The sequence below is a fragment of the Coregonus lavaretus genome, assembly GCF_964263955.1.
Source record: "Coregonus lavaretus genome assembly, chromosome: 2".
Taxonomy (NCBI): domain Eukaryota; kingdom Metazoa; phylum Chordata; class Actinopteri; order Salmoniformes; family Salmonidae; genus Coregonus; species Coregonus lavaretus.
Window position 1 is genome coordinate 5,423,567 of NC_139989.1, and position 20,535 is coordinate 5,444,101.

At 41.0% G+C, this 20,535-nt stretch overlaps 2 protein-coding genes across 3 annotated transcripts; one reads left to right on the forward strand and one right to left on the reverse strand.

Moving 5' to 3' along the window:
* Positions 1-363: 363 nt before the first annotated feature.
* On the forward strand, positions 364-7,383 carry LOC311144721 (neutrophil cytosol factor 2-like). Its single transcript, XM_084180816.1, has 15 exons — positions 364-566; positions 808-890; positions 1,313-1,421; positions 1,648-1,782; positions 2,040-2,147; positions 4,212-4,271; positions 4,452-4,495; positions 4,931-5,075; positions 5,232-5,297; positions 5,493-5,565; positions 5,674-5,717; positions 5,863-6,023; positions 6,119-6,230; positions 6,407-6,524; positions 6,684-7,383. The coding sequence occupies exons 1-15, from the start codon at positions 393-395 to the stop codon at positions 6,773-6,775; spliced, it is 1,524 nt and encodes a 507-aa protein (XP_084036942.1). The 5' UTR covers positions 364-392; the 3' UTR covers positions 6,776-7,383.
* Positions 7,371-11,295, reverse strand: LOC311144732 (2-(3-amino-3-carboxypropyl)histidine synthase subunit 2-like). 2 transcript variants are annotated; one of them, XM_084180827.1, is made up of 7 exons: positions 11,273-11,295; positions 10,723-10,880; positions 10,502-10,614; positions 10,086-10,306; positions 9,155-9,844; positions 8,773-8,961; positions 7,371-8,585 (listed from the first exon to the last, which is right to left on the reverse strand). In XM_084180827.1, exons 2-7 carry the CDS (start codon positions 10,870-10,872, stop codon positions 8,443-8,445), a joined length of 1,506 nt encoding a protein of 501 aa, XP_084036953.1. In that variant the 5' UTR covers positions 10,873-10,880; positions 11,273-11,295; the 3' UTR covers positions 7,371-8,442. The 2 variants fall into 2 exon arrangements, with proteins under 2 accessions (XP_084036953.1, XP_084036954.1); XM_084180828.1 differs by having other exon boundaries at positions 11,255-11,275.
* Positions 11,296-20,535: the final 9,240 nt, after the last annotated feature.

Here is a 20,535-nt window from a genome sequence, read left to right on the forward strand (position 1 = left end):
TGTGGTGTTTCTCTTGTCGTGATGTGTGTTTTGTCCTATGTAATCCCAGCCCCTGTCCCCGCAGGAGGCCTTTTGCCTTTTGGTAGGCCGCCATTGTAAATAAGAATTTGTTCTTAACTGACTAGATAAATAAAGGTTAAATAAAATAAAATAAAATAAATATGTGTTTAGAGCCCAGAGCAGTTTTACATGGACACCAAACGCATGTTTATTTCAAACACTATCTTTAGCCATGTTGTAGCCAACACCATGAACTGGTGAAATAAAACCTTAGTTTGTCATCATCACACTTCCTGCCAACCCCCTTGTGGGAAATGTGTCAGTCTACGAAGTGTGGTTCCACTGTTCTCATCTCTCCATATCACTGTAGCTCAGTTCCCTGATTTGGAACCATGTCATTTGTGAACACTCTCAAACAGTGGGATGAGGCAGTGGCCTGTTTCGAACGGGGGAACTCTGCTGCTGCCCTTGGAACATTTCTGGACATCCAGGAAAAGAACTCCAAAATCTTTTTCAACATTGGCTGTCTACATTTGATCAATAAGAACCTAGATGCAGCTGAAAAGGTATGGCATTTGTTACCAAATTTCATCATTCTTGAAAGACAATCCTCTCTTTCCCTGTTTTACTAAAGAAATCAGACTGCATCTAAGGTTAATAGTTACTATCACATTGTAATGACATGTTCTTTTCCCAAAAAGTGCAAGTCACAGAAAAAGGGGAAGTGCCGTTATAGTACACAAAACTTGTGACAGCCTACTATTTCATTGGGAGGAAGTCACTGAGTTTCTTCTGAATATTACGCAGGCTTTCGATGGCAGTATCGGAAAGGATCAACACTTGGCTGTTGCATTCTTTCAAAGGGCATTGACGTTCTACAAAAAAGAGAGGCAAGACAAATCTATCATATTAGGGATGGGTGATTGGATGCATTATAATAAAACATTAAAAACATTATCCCATACTTTCAAATGGTGTGTTAATATGAATAATCAATTCACAGACATACACTCTTAGGAAAAAAAGTTATATCTAGAACATAAAAGGGTTATTTGGTTGTCCCCATAGGAGAACCCTTTGACGAACACTTTTTGTTTCCAGGTAAAACAATTTTGAGTTCCGTGTAGAACCCTTTCCACAGAGGGTTCTGCATGAAACCCAAAAGAGTTCTACCTGGAACCAAAAAGGGTTCTACCTTGAACCAAAAAGGGTTATCCTATGGGGACAGCCAAATAGCCCTTTTGGAACCCTTTTTTTAAGTGTATAGCAGGATAGTGAATGACTTATGGATTTCTCTTCATTTTGCCTGCAGGTATGAGGAGTCTTTTGCTGATTTCCAACATGCCTTCAGGGAGTTGAGGGGGAACCAGCTGATCGACTACAAACCTCTTGGTCTGAGATACAAATTATATGCTTGTGAGGTGAGTCCAGGTAAAAATATGATGGAAGTCTTGCCAGTGTAACAATAATTGGTGTTGGGACAGCAACCTATCCCAACATCACAGTATGTACACGCAGAGAACAATAGCTGCAGTGCATAGGTGGGTGTTTCAATGTAAAGCACTTTGAGATCTGGGGGGAAGTGCTGTATAGCTGTAGTTTTACTACAACAATAACACTTTTTTGTGACTGGTATCACTCCCACAGGTACTGCACAACATGGCGCAGGCCCATGCTCAGCTGGGTCAGTGGGAGAAAGCCAAGGAGACCCTCCTGACTGCTCTGAACCTCAGGACTGAGGGCAAACTCAGCCACATCGACAGAGGTCTGGAGTGCATCTTGGTCAGTGGCCCTTCTCTATTACACCTTTTTCACATTATCATGTTGACCCAAACCATACTGTGCTGGCTTGGATTGTTCTTTTTTATATTGTTCGTTCCAGCACAGTTCCAGCAACTATAGTGAATGAGTAACCAGGCCAGGCAGCTCGGCTCAGTAATGTGAAAAGTGTATTAACATGTAGTTATTATGCATTTTCACTGTGTCTGAGTGTTCAACAAAGTTGGTGATCCTCTGTAAATCCTCTGTTACTCCTATAGAAGCAGAAGCTGTTTGAGCCAGTTGAGGTCCCGGCGAAAGTTCTGTTCAAGCCAAACAAGCATTACGTGGCTGAACTGGAGAAGAAGGATTACCTGGGCAAGGCCAAGGTATCCATTTAATCTCTCTCTCAAAATAAAACATACAGTGCCTATAGAAAGTCTACACCCCCCTTGGATTTCTTCAAATGTTATTGTGTTACAAAGTGGGAATAAAATTGATTTAATTGTTATTTTTTGTCAACGATCTACACAAAATACTTTGTAATGTCAAAGTTGAAGAAAAAGTATATATTTTTTAAAAGATTAATGAAAAGTAAAACACTAATATACCTTGCTTAGATAAGTATTGACCCCCCCTCCCCTGAGTCAATACATGCTAGAAACACCTTTGGCAGCGATTACAGCTGAGAGTCTTTTTGGGTAAGTCTCATAAGACCTTTGCACTCCTGTATTGTGCAATATTTGCCCATTATTCTGTTCAAAATTATTCAAGCTCTGTCAAGGTGATCATGGCTAGACAGCAATTTTCAAGTCTTGCCCTAGATTTTCAAGCAGATTTAGGTCAAAACTGTAACTTGGCCACTGGGGAACATACACTGTCTTCTTGGTAAGCAACTACAGTGTAGATTTGGCTTTGTGTTGTAGGTTATTGTCCTGCTGAAAGGTAAATTCCTCTCCCAGTGTCTGGTGTAAAGCTGAAGCAGGTTTTCCTCTAGGATTTTGCCTGTGCTTAGCTTCTTTTTATCCTGAGAAACTCCCCAGTTTTTGCCGATGTCAAGCATACCCATACCATGATGCAGCCACCATCATGCTTGAAAATAAGTGTATTCTTTTGTTGTGTGTTTTTGCAGTATTACTTTCGTGCCTTGTTACATAAATATGCATGTTTTGGAATATTCGTATTTTGTCATTTACGTCACGTCATTATTGTGGAGTCACTACAATTTGTTGATCCATCCTCAGTTTTCTCCCATCACAGACATTGAACTCTGTAGCTTTTTTAAAATCACCAATGGCCTCATGGTGACATCCCTAAGCAGTTTCCTTCCTATCCTGCAGCTCAGTTCAGAAGGACGACTGCATCTTTGATGTGTCTGGGTGGTTTAATAAGTCATCCACAGCATAATTATTAACTTGACCATGCTTAAAGATGTATTCAATGTCTGAATTGTTATTGTTACCCATCTACCAATCATTGCTCTTCTTTATGAGGCTTTCGAAAAGCTCCCTGGTCGTTGTAGTTGAATCTGTGCTTGAAATGAAATACTTGACTGAGGGACCTTACAGAAAGTAGCCAATTTATACCCCTTGACTTATTCCACATTTTGTTGTGTTACAGCCTGAATTCAAAATGGATTCAATTGTTGTTTTTCTACACACAATACCCCATCATGACAAAGTGAAAACATGTTTTTAGAAATGTTTGCAAATGTATTCAATACATTTCAGCTTTTCATTTTTTATTAATTTGTAAAAATTTCAAAAAACATAATTTCACTTTAACATTATGGGGTATTGTGGGTAGGCCAGTGACACAAAATCTAAATTAAATCAATTTTATATTCAGGCTGTAACACAACAAAATATGGAAACTCTCAAGGGGTGTGAATACTTTCTGAATACACTGTATGGGAGACAGAGGAAGGGCTAGTCATTCAAAAATAAATTCAACCCCTATTATTTCACAAAGAGTGATTCCATATAATTTATTATGTGATTTGTTAAGCCAAATTTTACTTCTGAACTAATTTATGCTTGCTTGCCTAAACAAAGGGTGTGAATACTTACAACTATATTTTAGGTTTTTCATTTTTATTAATTTGTACAAATTTGCAGAATTTCCTTTTCACTTTGACATTATGGAGTATTTTGTGTAGATCAATGACAAAACATGTAATTAAATATACTTAAATCCCACTTTTTAATGCAACAAAATGTGAAAAAAGTTAAAGGGGGTGTAGACTTTCTATAGGCACTGTATCTTAAACAGGCAAAATGTTGCGACTTTGTAGATGTGTATACAAAATGCATGTCAATTACCTAATTGGATTGAAATGTGCAATTAAAATGTGTTGCTTTGGTTTTTTCTTTAGTTAGATATTTGGCACTTTATCAGTAGGCATTTCATAAAGTATTGTTTCATGTTGAACCTGTTTTATTCTCTATTCTCAGGTTGTTTCTTCCATCGTCTTCCAGGATGAGTTCTCTGGCTTTGCTCCGTTACAGCCACAGGTGAAGTATCATATGATTTGATGTGATGTTTTAATAGTGCCTTAAAAATGATCAACAATTATTATTTTTTACGATCAATTAAAATAAAAACTATCAACAATTAAAATGGAACAATTGATAGAGGAGGAATATTCAGTGTAACAGTGTAATGGGATGTGCTATTTTCTACGGTGAGAATAGGTTGAAGAGGTTCCTACCAGACCAAAGGTGCCTGAAGTTCTGAGGTAAAGTTAATGTGATCTTGATGTTAATTCTAGCAGAGACTGTGGGGCTGGTTTGACACGATTCAATCCGTATCGCGGAAGTTCAGCGTTATAGTGCAATTAAAATGTAAAGTTATGACGGCAATCCATGCTTTGGTTTAGTTTCCCTAGTATTGTTTCCACATCCTAACATTTTAGCATTTGTGGCACAAATCCCTTTCAAGTCATGGGAGCAATATTATAAATGTTCACGCATCATGTCCAAATAATCCGAAAGTATTTTAAATTGATTGTGAAGCTCAACAAAGTCACTTATAAATGTATTGAAAATTATGCGATACAAATGCTAATATCGGTCCCATGACTTGAATGGGATTTGTGGCAAAAATGCTAAAACGTTAGCATGTAGAAACAGTGCCGGATATCAATGCAGGATATCTCTGTCGCCCCCCACAGGGCTCTGGAGGAGGGTGAGCCTCACACTGTCCTCTTTGAGTTTGTCCCTGAGACAAGTGATGAGTTAGCTGTGGTACCTGGCAACATCGTCTTTGTGCTGAACAACGGAGCAGACAACTGGGCATCTGTCATCTTCAATGAAAGAGTATGATTACAAACATTACACTGAAAAAATGCTTTGAATTAAAAAAGTACATCTATTGTTCTCTTTATGTGATAGACACTCGGTTGATTACGAGCATCCTTATTCAAAAAATTATACGATGTGTTCAGTTAATTCATTTAACCTTTACATTTTTAGAGGGGGCTTGTTCCTTATAATTTCCTGGAGCGTTTGGAAATAACCTTATCATCTAAGCAAGATCAGGTACATTTCTACCATCTAGTTTGTGTTTTTTCCTCATCACAAGATGGCATTGACTCAAACACCTGTGTGTGTCAATGCTGGGCTATAACAAATTTGAAATCCTTTAAGGTGCAATCCCTAAAATTCTGGTAAAGCATACCCTTCAATTGCTATGTTAATTGATTCCTCCTATGTGGGTTGATTGCTTTCTTGTAGGATGGGACAGACAAGGATGACTCCCCAACGCCACCTAGACGAGAACCACCGACGAGACCTCAGAGAAAATCTGGTAAAGATCTGTTATGTAAAAATATGGAATGAAAGTTGTATAGCTAACGTTTTAATTATTGGCTATGCAACAAATAACTTTACTTTTGGGGGGGTCTTTTTGTAACAGCTTTGGCTGCTGAAAATCAGAGCATCGGGGACACAGAAACAGAGGTATGAGAATTATTCAAAATAGATCTCAACACATTATTAAATAAAAAATTTACAGCATGCAATATCCAAAGTAGATACCAATTGTTTATCAGTACTCTATGTGTACAAATTTAAAATATCATTGTACATTTATTTCATTCCCTAGTCTTGCCAGATTGAAGAGTCAAATGAATCTTCACTGTGTGTAGTGAAAGTGCACTTCACATACACCATAGCAATCTGCATGGTGCCTGGACTTCCCTACACAACCATTCTGGAGAAAATCAGTAACAAACTGGGCCTTCCTGCCATGGCAATCACCTTGAGGTATGGCACTGTTTAAACATTAGCTTCAAAACTTTAATTCAACATTCATTACCGTTACAAAACCAAGCTCAGGGTTTTTTGTGATTTTTCTCAAGCTATGCCCACATAGATTCTGGTAAAATAGTGATTGATGAGGACACGAGGATGGAAGATGTTTGGAGCGGTGTCCACAATGGTCGTCTAACACTGTGGTGTGAGCTCAAAGAGGTAATGTGGTCATACAGTAAGTTGTTTGCTATGTGGACTTTTAAGTTACAAATATAATGGTCAACTCCTAGAAAAAGAGGGTATGGGATATAAAACTTGACTGACAAGACAATTTAATGCTGACAGATGTCATCATGGGTACTTGTTACCCTTATTTCATGTAATCTACACTACAGGGTATGAGTGAGCAGCTGCAAAGCCAGACTCACCTGATGGCTCTTCATTCCTACGAGTCTTCAACTCCAGAGGACCTTGAGTTCCATCAAGGAGATACCATCTTACTTCTCTCCAAAGGTGAGCAAACAATTTCTCACATGCAGGGCACCATTTCGACAATGCACAAATCAGTTGTGTCAGTGTTTATTATCCTGTTATTAGATGATATCCTGGATGAGCTGTAACCTACTGTTTTCTTAAAATTCAGAATTTCCATTTTCATTACTTTCTTTTCAGTCAATGAAGACTGGTTTGAGGGACAGTGCAACGGAAAGATTGGCATATTCCCGGCATCCTTCGTTGAAGAAGTTCCCATGAAAGATAAATAATATGATTAGAACAAAAGACTAAGGAACAATGACTTTATCGAGATTGTGGGATTTGTTATTTCTACTTTGTCTTTGTTCAAATCTGGATACCGCCAACCATCATCAAAGAAAAACGTACAGAAGCAGACACAAAGTCCGATTTATACATTTACATTGAGGGAAGGCATTTAGGTCCGAAACGTCATTACCTAAGGACTTTTCTTCGCTAGGCTGATATTTACTGATTTATGTGATGTTATTGTTAAAGTATGAAGTTTCAATAACCGTTTTGGCAGGCACAAATCAAGCATGCCCTGGTTTTCTACGTATTTGAATGTAATGCAGTAGTATGTTTTTAATTATTTGTTATGTGTATGTATCGGACAACAAAAAATGAAGTTTCCTCAGAAAAAATTTAGTTCTGCTAAGTCTAAGTTATTTTCTTATGTCATTGTTAAACAAATTAAACATTGGGTATAGCCATAGACTATTCTGAATTCCAGTGTACAGGAAAACAGCTTTCAGAGCACATTTGATGGTCAGCAATTAATTTAAACTGCGATTGATCTAACACCAATAGTCTATATTGATTTGAATTAAAAAATAAAATCAGACATAACTTGAATATATCTCTTTTGTATATCTCAATTGTGATTTACAGTACATAGAGCAAAAAGTTGTTGAATAAATAATAATAATTATGTGTATTCACAACAGTGATGAGTGCATTTAAGTCCAAGTATGTGGTCTCACATTTTCAAAGTTCTATCTGTTTCATTTAGGGTGCGTTCGTAAATTCGCTCTGGCTATCTACTCCGATTTCAGAGCACTCTCGTCTGAGTGTGCCAGAGCGCAGAATAACTGATGAATTTACAAACGTCGGCAAAAAAGCGTCATTAAATTGTTGCCAGCAGCAGTTACAGTCACCAATGCTCTGGCTAACATGGAAACAGCTCTGCTAGGGCGAGTAAAATGGTCAGAGTGAGGTGTTCTCTCATTTGTGTCTGGAAGTAGCTAGCAAGCTAGCCAACGTTAGCCAGTTAGCTTGGGTGCTTGACTGCTGTGTTGTCAGAATGCTCGGATCAACCCTACTCCTCGGCCAGAGCGTCCAGTGTGCGCTCTGAACGCTCCGAGAGCGAAACACTCAGAATTTACGAATGGACAATCTGACAAAGCTCTGAATTTACGAACACCCAGAGCACACTCTGAGCGCACTGGCACTCGAGTTTGAATTTACGAACGCACCCTTAAAAACAGTTAAAGTTATGTTGTACTGTGACAGTCATCACATTCAAAGCACTGCTACACTAGCTGCATATTTCTTGACAGGCATTTTTTGTTGTTGACGCAACTAATCTATAAACCTTTATATTCGTATGCTTCAAGTCTAAGAGATGTTAACAAAAAAGCATAAATAACAGGAAAAGGCTTGCGCTTTTCAGTTCTCCCTCCATGACACACTTCAGTGTCGCCGTAAAAAAAAAAGCCTATGTTGATGTGACTTACACGAATATAATGCACCTGATAAAGCTTAGTTATGCAATAATCCTGGTAAGGCCTTCAATTTGTCAGAAGATTGATTACTTAAATTGGAAACTGTTGAGCTATGAAGCAACATAATATATTGATTGATATTATGTGTAAAAAATGAGCAATGAGGACTAATAATCTGGATGTGATGAGTGCCTTCATGATGAATGGTCCCTGTCAGTCATCGGCTCCTCTTCGTAGGCAATGGCAATGCCTTTCCTTCCCTCTAATGCTTTCACCACCGGTGTTTCTCCCAGTTTCTGCTCCAGTCCCTGCCAGCTACGACCCGCCAGGAACGTGGCTAAAACAAACAGATGAAGGAAATATGAAAATTGTAACTCAAGAAAAGTAATCACTCAACAGCATCTTTATTAATGGTCTTGCAATCCCAGAGTGGAGTTTAAACCCCAACCCAACGGAGCCTGTCACGATTCTGTGAATTTAGACTAGTTTTAGATATTTATGTCTATTTTTCCCATATATCGTACCAGCTGTGTTAGCATTGGCCACAGTGAGCGTCTGGTTCCGTAGGACGAGTGAGGAGTCGCGTGAGGTAGACACTGGCTCACTGGACGAGAAGTGGGTCGTTCGTAGAGCTCCAGTGATGAGGGAGACATCAGTCTCATCACCGTCCTCGAGGTCGTCAGGGTTCGCCAAGGCCACATGCTTAGATCCACCTACAACAGGTTTTACTATTAGTCTTGATACCTATGGCCTGGTCCCAGATCTGTTTGTATTGTCTTGCCAACTCCTGGCATGATGACATAAACAGATCTGGGACCAGGCTAAGATACGCACAGTACAGCACCATGTCTATTCTTGCTCACAAAACTTTAATTCAGGAACAAATCAATGTCAATCAGATCCTACCTGGAAGCAGATCGCGGAAGTCTGTGACATACTCTCCCGACCATTCCCTGTTTTTGTTGCAGGCCACCTCCATTTCAAAGGGGGTCACGACCGGTTTGTAGAACTCACTGGAGTCCAACAGAGAGTTCTCAGGACATGCGATCAGTACATAAATGTCAATCTCAAGAAAGTTAGCCAGTTTGGCAACATTCAGTTTCCCCATGGCAAACATGTAGCTCTTTTTCCCAGCTCTGTGGATGGTTTCTTTCAGCTGCTCGATGATAGTGAGGTAGTTTGCCACGCCAAGTGTGCCCACAAGAATGCCCACCACACTGGCATCCTTTGCCCTCTCTATTGCGTAATATCGCTTCATCAAAGCTTTGTTGATACTGATCGACTCAGTCCGCCCTGTCATTGTTACAGGGTCAAAAGAGTAGAAAGAGCAGCGGTTCCAAGTCATCATGAAGTTTGTCAAGGTTGCACCTTCGTGGCCGATAAAGAACACACTGTAGTCCTCAACGGTCTGTCCACATTTCAAGACAAACTGCCTTCCGAACTGGTGAACGACTTGATCACCGTTTTGACACTGAGAACTGCTGACATTGTGTTGTCCATATCTTTGTCCGTGACTGTAGCAAAGTTCTCCGTCCACGTGAAGGGTTGAGGCGGCAATGTTCGGATACTCAGAGGACAGCAGTGCCAGAAGATCGTCTGAGGAGAGACATTATCATGCTATAAATCAGTATTAAGTAAGTTGCTAAAATGTGTTGAAACACATATCTCATTTTAATATATTTCTAAAACTATGCCGCAATGCAACCTGAGGAAAAAATTATAAATCGCTCACATTCCTTTGTAAGGATATCACAAACTCAAAGTTTCCAGTCTTAAAAAACATTCACACAATGGGACAAATGGGACATACGTCATTGTTTGAAGCTGAGAGGCTTACCATTAATGTGAGCATAGTTGACATCGTACAGGAGGATGACGTGACTCTGTCTGTCGGGGTAGAGCTCTCTGAAGGAGGAGGCACACGTCTCCAGGACCACAGGTCTCCTCTCAAAGACGTACATCAGTGGGAGTCTTCTGGACGGGCTGAGACAAGCCCTTCCGTAGTGCACAATGCAGTCTGCGCCCACATGCTCCGCTGCAACTTCATCCACACAACAACTGGAAATATCAAGAGTATTGACAATAAGGTTATAGTGATTAATCTCAAATTATTAAAACAAATAATGGCAATGGTGATTCTGGCCAAACGAATGCTTGCAAATGCACTAGTCTCATTCAATAAGATATAATTAAATAAGTTGAAATTTCTATCAATTTCATGTTTTTGATAACGACACAAAAATGTTTTCCTACCTGCCATAGGATGTGTCTCCAAGGATGAATAGTTTTGCTTTGGTTCCCTTCTCTATCTCTGCAGCAATTGCTATTGAATCAACCAGCACCTCATCTGGAAATTGCAAGGCAACCTAAAGCACAAATTATTCATAACTAGCCTACACACACACACAAACTGTTATTCAAGTGACAATTTATGTAGCTAGTTAGCTAGCAACTGCGTTGTTGGATCCTCATACCTTTTTGAACTGATGATCGTTGATGAAATGGCATGTCTCCTTGATCTGATAAAGCTCATCTAGATTCCCAGAGTGAACATTCTTCTCTGATGTCACGCCCAGCACGCGCTGAAGAACCAGCTCACTGTTGGTGCTGAATGCATCCGTCATTGTAACGTCTAGGAATAGAAAATAGCTAGTGGAATTAGCATCTCATCCCAAGGACCACACAATCACCGGATGCACTTTGTTAAAAATGTAGCAAGATGATCATGAAGGCTCAATATGCATTTCCTCGTCTATGATAAATGCTACTACAACAAAACATGGAATTTATGCTGTGTATCTGCAATTTATTATGTGTCGATACAGGCTACTGTATGCTAGCTACGTGCTAGCTAGCTCGTAAATGATGACCCAACGTGATGTCAAATTAAATATTTTAGAGAGGTGACCCAGGCATAGGCAGTATTGGGTGCAAGTTTCTCATAAAGACCACCATAATAAAGTATTCGTTAAATCAGATAACAAACTACGATAAATTGCATTATACCTGACAGGCTAAGCTTACCGATGTAAACACACGTGTAGGACCACAGGAAATAACTTCCGGGTTGTTTCTGTCACATTTCACAATAAAGGTCCCCTGTGCAAATATGATTATTCCTCTGGGATAGTAAATAATCATTATAAAAAAACAAGTCTGATATGGGCAAAATTATCTTTTATATACTTAAGTCATACTTAAGTGATGCTTTCCTTCATACAGTTTTACAATATCTTGTCATTAAAAACATCAATTGGACTGTAGAGAAATTGAATGTGTGTTCAATGACTCACCAGAGTCCCCTAGTATTTAAACAATTGAGTTAGAATATGGAGCTGCATCATAGCAAGTTTCTTTACTGTGAATACATAGCCAGAAATGCACACTTTGGACAGTATTGCACAAATATCGATGAATTTCTACAGCATACTCAAACACAAAATACACAGGTTTCTTATTTACAGTGCATGAAAATAATGCATTAATATAAATTGCAATATGTTCATATCTGTTGTCAAGATCCTATCATAAATAACTTTTCATTCATTTTGTAGGGTACTCTGTAATATGAAAACACACCAGACAAATTACAAATACAGGAGATAGTTGGACAATGCAGCTTTCCGCATTTCATGGTTTGGTCCTCAAACTAGACATTTCAATGTCAATACACATCCAAGCATTTTCTTTGCTTGCTTTTCATGTCATAGGCCAGTGGTTATTTGGTCCTATAGTGACAGACTTTTATCAAACACAAAATGGTGGCAGCGACCTTCCGTCCAAATGGGTTCTTTTTTAGCTACAGTGGTACAGATGACCAGCTCTTCCTCTACTCACCGGTTTCTCATCCAGCTGCGATAGAATCCGAGAACCACAGTGAGACAAATGAAGACTGAACCTGAAAGACATGGGAGGAGTCCATCAGTCAGAACTTGTTCATCGCCTATGGCCAAAAGTGACGTTTAGTTGACCAAAATCAGAGATAGACAATTAGTAGGACTGAGGAAATATCAGTAGTTATAGCTGATATCCTATTTCATTCGAGGGCCACAGTATGTTATCCAGAATGTATAGTATTGCACTTCCCATGTGTATTTTTATTGAGCAAATGAGAAAAGACAATAATCCATGGATACAATTATGCAGGAGCGCAACTTTCACTGGGGACAGGGAGGACATGTCCCCCCCACATTCTGAAATTGCATTTTTGTCCCCCTCCCCCCAGTTTTATCATTGGAATGTGATACAACACGAGGCAACATGTGCTTTAGGAACATGCGGACGCCTCCGAGCGGTCGGGTAGGCTGTTTGGAGTGTTTATCCGACTGGATAAAAAATATATAAAACTCAGCAAAAAAAGAAACGTCCTCTCACTGTCAACTGCATTTATTTTCAGAAAACTTAATATGTGTAAATATTTGTATGAACATAACAAGATTAAATAACTGAGACATAAACTGAACAAGTTAAACAGACATGTGACTACAGAAATTGAATAATGTGTCCCTGAACAAAGGGGGGGTCAAAATCAAAAGTAACAGTCAGTATCTGGTGTGGCCACCAGCTGCATTAAGTACTGCAGTGCATCTCCTCCTCATGGACTGCACCAGATTTGCCAGTTCTTGCTGTGAGATGTTACCCCACTCTTCCACCAAGGCACCTGCAAGTTGGCCCTAGCCCTCACCCTCCGATCCAACAGGTCCCAGACGTGCTCAATGGGATTGAGATCCGGGCTCTTCGCTGGCCATGGCAGAACACTGACATTCCTGTCTTGCAGGAAATCACGCACAGAACGAGCAGTATGGCTGGTGGCATTGTCATGCTGGAGGGTCATGTCAGGATGAGCCTACAGGAAGGGTACCACATGAGGGAGGAGGATGTCTTCCCTGTAACGCACAGCGTTGAGATTGCCTGCAATGACAACAAGCTCAGTCCGATGATGCTGTGACACACCGCCCCAGACCATGACGGACCCTCCACCTCCAAATCGATCCCGCTCCAGAGTACAGGCCTCGGTGTAACGCTCATTCCTTCGACGATAAACGCGAATCCGACCATAACCCCTGGTGAGACAAAACTGCGACTCGTCAGTGAAGAGCACTTATTGCCAGTCCTGTCTGGTCCAGTGACGGTGGGTTTGTGCCCATAGGCGATGTTGTTGCCGGTGATGTCTGGTGAGGACCTGCCTTACAACAGGCCTACAAGCCATCAGTCCAGCCTCTCTCAGCCTATTGCGGACAGTCTGAGCACTGATGGAGGGATTGTGTGTTCCTGGTGTAACTCGGGCAGTTGTTGTTGCCATCCTGTACCTGTCCTGCAGGTGTGATGTTTGGATGTACCGATCCTGTGCAGGTGTTGTTACACATGGTCTGCCACTGCGAGGACGATCAGCTGTCCGTCCTGTCTCCCTGTAGCGCTGTCTTAGGCGTCTCACAGTACGGACATTGCAATGTATTGCCCTGGCCACATCTGCAGTCCTCATGCCTCCTTGCAGCATGCCTAAGACAAGTTCACGCAGATGAGCAGGGACCCTGGGCATCTTTCTTTTGGTGTTTTTCAGAATCAGTAGAAAGGCCTCTTTAGTGTCCTAAGTTTTCATAACTGTGACCTTAATTGCCTACCTTCTGTAAGCTGTTAGTGTCTTAACGACCGTTCCACAGGTGTATGTTCATTCATTGTTTATGATTCATTGAACAAGCATGGGAAACAGTGTTTAAAAACTTTACAATGAAGATCTGTGAAATGATTTTGATTTTTACGAATGATCTTTGAAAGACAGGGTCCTGAAAAGGGGATGTTTCTTTTTTTGCTGAGTTTATGTATAATGTCCCTCCCACTTCTAAAACCAAAGTTCACTCTTTACTTATTTTCTGCAAGGTATTTGATAGTGTCAAGTTTGTGAAATTCAAACATGGTTTTCAGTCCTGCAACTTCAGTGTCGATTTTTCTTATTGGACTGAGTCAAATTACGATCTTGCTCAGCATTCTACAACAGACAAACTTGGATATTAATCACATAAACCATAGATATGTTTCTGATCATAACACATAAATAACAAAAAAATGGGGAAAAGACATCATCAAGATGGGTGCTACACATGTTTGGTGAATGAAGTAATACATTAAGAGCTCTAAAGTGGAATGGTTCAATCATGATGTACAGTATACTGACCATTTCCATAATCTCTGTCTGATTTTCCAGAAGTCTCTTCTCATTCTCCGCTTTCTGAAAGTCAAATAAACAGTCTATCAGAGGCGAAAGTCATTCATTCATAAACCACTTTAATTTCCATATGTACTAGAAAGCTAAGTGTTTGTTTCTTGGGCTTCAGGAATGTGACTGGAAAAAGTGCCCCAGGTCTTGAAAAATAACAGATTGAACTGATTGAAAGTAAAAGGGTGATATCGGCAAACAAATGCTGTGGTCAAGGCTACCACGGCGCCAGTGCAATGAGTTGAGCTTACTCAGGTATTCAAAACCTCATATCAGACCGAGCCTAATGCTTCTTAGGTAGTTCTTTATTAGTTTTAGTTTAGAAAACGATCATTCAGCAGAAGCGACAGTTACAGGGATGGTAAAAACAGCTTGATTTCCGTAGAAACATCAGGGAAACTGGGCAGAAGGTGGTGCTTCAACGTCCTTCACATCTTTAATTGAGCTTCTCATTCTCCTTAATGGCCGGCCTCAACACGTTACGGAAAGAGGTTAACTGTATAGGAAGCTCTGGGGACAGGTCTTCTGGATACTGGACAACCAATAAATTGGCAGATGCAAACAGGTGATCATATCAAGTGATTTGCGATTTTCGTTCAAACTGGTGAACCGGCGTTTGAGTTGTGTGGTTGTAGTAAGCTACTGTTTTGAGGGTGGACTAACTGTATTATTCGGCATTAATAGACTGTTTTTACACACAACAACTTTCTATCCAAACTGGGAGAGAACGAGAGGACGGCTCATGTCATGCAGGTTGAGGTAGCCTTTACAGGACAGTTTATTAGGTACACCCATCTAGTACCAGGTCGGAACCCCCTTTGCCTCCAGAATAGCCAGAATTATTTGGGGCATGGATTCTACAAGGTGTAGCGTTCAAACGTTGCTCAATTGGTATCAAGGAACCAAACGTGTGCCAGGAAAACATTCCCCACACCATTACACCACCGCCACCTGCCTGTACCGTTGACACCATGCAGGATGGGGCCATGGATTCATGCTGCTTATGCCAAATCCTGACTCTGCCATCAGCATGATGAAACAGGAACCAGGATTCATCTGACCAGGCGATGTTTTTCCACTCCTCAATTGTCCAGTGTTGGTGATCGCGTGCCCACTGGACGCTTCCTCTTGTTTTTAGCTGGTAGGAGTGGAACCCGGTGTGGTCATTTGCTGCAATAGCCCATCCGTGACAAGGACCAACGAGTTGTGTGTTCTGAGATGCTGTTCTGCACAACACTGTTGTACTGCGCCGGTATTTCCCTGTTTGTGGCGCCTGTTAGCTTGCACAATTCTTGCTATTCTCCTTCGACCTCTCTCATCAACTAGCTGTTTCCGCCCACAGAACAACCACTGACTGGATGTTTTTTGTTTGACGCAGCATTCTCTGTAAACCCTAGACACTGTCGTGCGTGAAAAGACCAGGAGGTGGGCCGTTTCTGAGATACTGGAACCGGCGCGCGCCTGGCACCGACAATCATACCACGGTTGTAAAGGCTGCAAGAGCCAGAATCAGTGTTACATTGTTGACAGCACGAGCTGATGCTGCTTGTCAAAGTTATCTTCAGAGAGGAAATGTTAAGAGGTTGGAGCATTAGAGCAACTGTACTGAAACTTTATCTGTCCTCAACAGTGGAGGCTCATCAGAGGAGGAAGGGGAGGACCATCCTCCTCAGTGAATGTCATAAAAATAAAAATAGTGAAACATTAAAAAAGTTATCCTTTTTAGATAAAACTATGCAAAATATATTCATGTCACCAAATCATTTATTAAAACACATTGCTTTGCAATTAAGGTCTACAGTAGTGTAACAGTGTTGCTTCCGTCCCTCTCCTCGCCCCTACCTGGGCTTGAACCAGGGACCCTCTGCACACATCGACAACAGTCACCCTCAAAGCACCGTTACCCGTCGCTCCACAAAAGCAGTGGCCCTTGCAGAGCAAGGGAAACAACTACTTCAAGGTCTCAGAGCGAGTGACATCACTGATTGAAACGCTACTAGTGCGCACCGCTAACTAGCTAGCCATTTCACACTGGTTACACTCACCCCCCTTTTGACCTCCTCCTTTTCCACAGCAACCAGTGATCCAGGTCACGGCACCACTGTAACAGTACTCTTCTTGCGTTGTGTCAATCAATCATCAACATGAACTCCATCTTGTAACACCAGTCATGGAGTTTTATTCTGATAGGATCAGCACAAAATTGCACGTCATGCAATGCACGGCTCACCATCCAACTCTGCACTCACGCACGCTGGTTTGGTGCTTGTTCACTGGGACATGTAGTTACCAAAATAATACAATTACAATATAATATCTTTAACAATGTACCTGATAGGACAGCACAAAATTGCACGTCATGCAATGCACGGCTCACCATCCAACTCTGCACTCATGCACTGTACAAAATATACAAACCCCCCACCAGACACAGTAAGTTGCTAGCTAGTATTAGCTGGAATTCTCTACAACAAAATGCACAACAAATATTCACCAAAAAACGCTGCATCTTATGTGTGATGTTCGAATAACATTTACAAACAAATTGATATAAATTATACATTTACATCATCACTTGGGAGTATAAAAATCACTTTTGACGTACAGTGCTTTGCAACCAACAACTTACCGCTGGTTTGGTGCTTGTTCACTGGGACGATTCTAACTGAAACATCCTCCCTTGTAAGCAAGCTACGCCAACCAGCCAATAACATGCCATGTTGAGTAGGTGAAGGCAAGACAAAACCAAAAACCCATTGGCTTAACAATAAAGTGGCAAGGGGAATCACCAATATAACCCTGTTACAGTAGCCTCAACAGCACTCTGTAGGGTAGCACCATGGTGTAGCCGGAGGACAGCCAGCTTCCGTCATCCTCTGGGTAAATTGACTTCAATACAAAACATAGGAGGCCCATGGTTCTCACCCCCTTCCATAGACTTATACAGTAATTATGACAACTTCCGGAGGACATCCTCCAACCTATCAGAGCTCTTGCAGCATGTTGCCCACCCAATCAAAGGATCAGCGAATGAATCACAGGAGGTTGGTGGCACCTTAATTGGGGAGTATGGGCTCGTGGTAATGACTGGAGCGGAATTGGTGGAATGGTATCAAATACATCACACACATGGTTTGCAGGTGTTTGATGCCATTCCATTTGCTCCGTTCCGGCAATTATTATGAGCCGTTGTGGTGAGTAGTTGACTCAAAGAGATAGAAAGACAACAGTTGAACAGTTTTTAACAAATTGATTTATTCTTGAAGGAGGAGCAAGAGAGAGAGAGAGAGAGAGAGAGAGAGAGAGAGAGAGAGAGAGAGAGAGAGAGAGAGAGAGAGAGATATTTCATCATTTTGTTTCACTTTCACTTACTTAGGTAGCAAATGCAGCGAGCTAGTTAAGCCAACTCAAACATCTGGCTCAAACAGAGAGATGCTATGTTAGCTAGCTGGCTATGACTATCCAACACAGGAACTCTTCCAAGTCAAGGTAAGCGTTGGGATTTACACATTTATTGCCACCGGGGCCCGTTGGTGTAACTGCTAAACTGCTTACTGACTGTGCACTGTACTGCATGATTGTAGCGGGTTAACTAACGCATTAGTTCTATTAGCTATGTTGGCGATGACGTTACTTTACTTAATATGGTGACAACGATGTAGGCTGTGTGTAGCGGTTATGATATGAAGGTTTGGCTTGGAAAGTTTTTTTTGCCTGGTCACAGACAGCTGGTTTTGTGCATTGAAGTCCACAAGTGAAAGAAAAAGGTGACAGGAGGAGAGCGTGTAGATGCGAGAAGGAATACAATGAGCTGTTTGTATGTGGCCATGAAAGTGAGCTGTTTGCGTGTGATCAGGGGTGTATTCATTCTGCCGATTCTGTTAAAAAACGTTTCTTAAACAGAAGCAAACGGAACGAAACGGGGATAAACATACCTGAATTTGTCCAATAGAAACTCTCGTTTGCAACTGTTGGACTAATGATTACACCTTAGATCAGCTAGATGCAGGTAAGAGAGTGCAAGGTGATATTGAATGTGTCACTGTCTGTCCTCAAATATTTATCTCGACTTGTGTGCACCTACATTGTAAACGTTCATTTATAGGCTAGGTTGTAGCAACCTCATGATGGGTATAGGGATAATAAGAGTATAATTTAGTAGCCTAAACCTATCGATGTTACACTGAACTGGGTGAATGGAATATTAATGACAGTCATCCAATATGCTGTAATAGAAATAAGGCCATACAAAAATATATATAATCGTCCTCCCTCATCTTAAACGGCACCGACCGCCACTGGTCCCCGCATATTATTTTGTTCTTACCTACTATGCCAATACTCTTCCAATTGGCTCATTGATCCCCCCTCCTCTCCCCTGCAACTATTCCCGAGGTCGTTGCTGTAAATGAGAATGTGTTCTCAGTCAACTTACCTGGTACAATAAGCGTAAAATAAAATACAAATACTCAGAGTTTAAAGTACATGTGTTCAGCCGCAAGTGAAATACCAGGTGGCGTGGCGAGAATCTGTCTCTGCACCACATGCTCTCACCACTGGTGTCCCCCAGGGCTCAGTTCTAGGCCCTCTCCTATTCTCGCTATACACCAAGTCACTTGGCTCTGTCATATCCTCACATGGCCTCTCCTATCATTGCTATGCAGACGTGTTATGAGAATTTATATCCCAATGTTTCAAAAATGAACTTATTACTCAGTCTGTATCCCAGAGGTTGTAAATCTCTAATAATCAGACCAAGCAGCCCAGCATACAATCATCAGGGTTTATTCATGAGAACATTCTAAAACAAGATGGTCGTACAATATTTTTACATGCACACGTCAGAGAAAAAATCCCTCCCCTCTGTAGGCAGGCTGTAGTTTTCCACTTTATAATTGCTCTCCTGACCATCAGTTCACACACACACACACACACACACACACACACACAAACACACACACACACACACACACACACACACACAAGCCTAACAGTTTCTCTCCTCCCTAAATTCCTTGGTTTCTCAGTTGCTTGTAGACAGTTTTCCTTGTCCTTTGTTGTCTGGCCTAACTCTTACTCACATTGCTAAATAGTAGCACAATGTCATAATCTTTACTGGTCCTACACTCACACATTACCAGGTAGTAGATTCTAACACATCTCACACAGTTTCAGAGTGTAATAATTAGTCACTACTAAGAAAGTACTAATCATACTTAAAACAAGAACATTTCACAACTATATTTAAGGGTGGAACATTTAGTCATTACTTTTAACCTGATTCCTATATCAATCCACCCTTTGACTAAATTATCCACACTTCAATACACAGAAAATCATTACAGTTACTTTTAAACTAGAGATTTATAGTTCTAGGAAAACATCCAGTCTCAAACTATCTGAATCGTCGTCGTCCTCCACCAAGCCTGGTGGGTCATATTCTTCATTCCTTAGGTCGGAGTCCGGGATTGGGCCGTATCTTACCATCTGTTGGGAAACTGCATGCTCCAACGCCTCGCTCACCAACCCTCGGACACAGGGAATAAGACAACATCCACAAAGAACAAGCATACCCATAGACGCGATTGCCGCGCCTAAAATAGTTACAACAATAGTTTTCCATTTACCAAACATTTTATCAAACCAACCAGTCATTGATGTATTCACCCCCCAGTTCTCAGCCCATTCTTTACTTAATGCAGTGAGACCTACCAGTGCTCTAGTTACTGTACCATCTGGGGCTGTATTGTTGGGGATAAACATACAACAATGACCTCCCACCATCTTGCAAATCCGCCCTTCTCTGCTAAAAGCATTTCGAGAACCAAACTATTCTGCAGGTCATGAGTGAGGTGGCGGATAGTTGGCCTGAGATTCTCTTCACTGCATCCCTTGTCTAATTAACGAACCTTTGTAGATGTAATTAATCCAGTCAACATTTTTATCAATTGTAACCCACCAGAAAAACGTTGTAGTAAACCCTTCTCCAATTTGATCTGTGATTCGCATTACTTTGGTGTCTATAACATTGATAATCTCCGGGGTTCATGGTGAATTGGGGTGCCTTAGTATT

Excerpts from the sequence above, each read along its gene's own strand:
- LOC311144721 (XM_084180816.1), top strand. The coding sequence starts at position 393 with ATGTCATTTGTGAACACTCTCAAACAGTGGGATGAGGCAGTGGCCTGT. Across the intron at positions 5,076-5,231 it reads CTGTCATCTTCAATGAAAGA|AGGGGGCTTGTTCCTTATAA; the intron begins GTATGATTACAA and ends TTACATTTTTAG. Across the intron at positions 6,231-6,406 it reads TGTGGTGTGAGCTCAAAGAG|GGTATGAGTGAGCAGCTGCA; the intron begins GTAATGTGGTCA and ends TCTACACTACAG.
- LOC311144732 (XM_084180827.1), bottom strand. The coding sequence starts at position 10,872 with ATGACGGATGCATTCAGCACCAACAGTGAGCTGGTTCTTCAGCGCGTG. Across the intron at positions 8,962-9,154 it reads CTTCCGCGATCTGCTTCCAG|GTGGATCTAAGCATGTGGCC; the intron begins GTAGGATCTGAT and ends AACCTGTTGTAG. Across the intron at positions 8,586-8,772 it reads GGCCAATGCTAACACAGCTG|CCACGTTCCTGGCGGGTCGT; the intron begins GTACGATATATG and ends TGTTTGTTTTAG.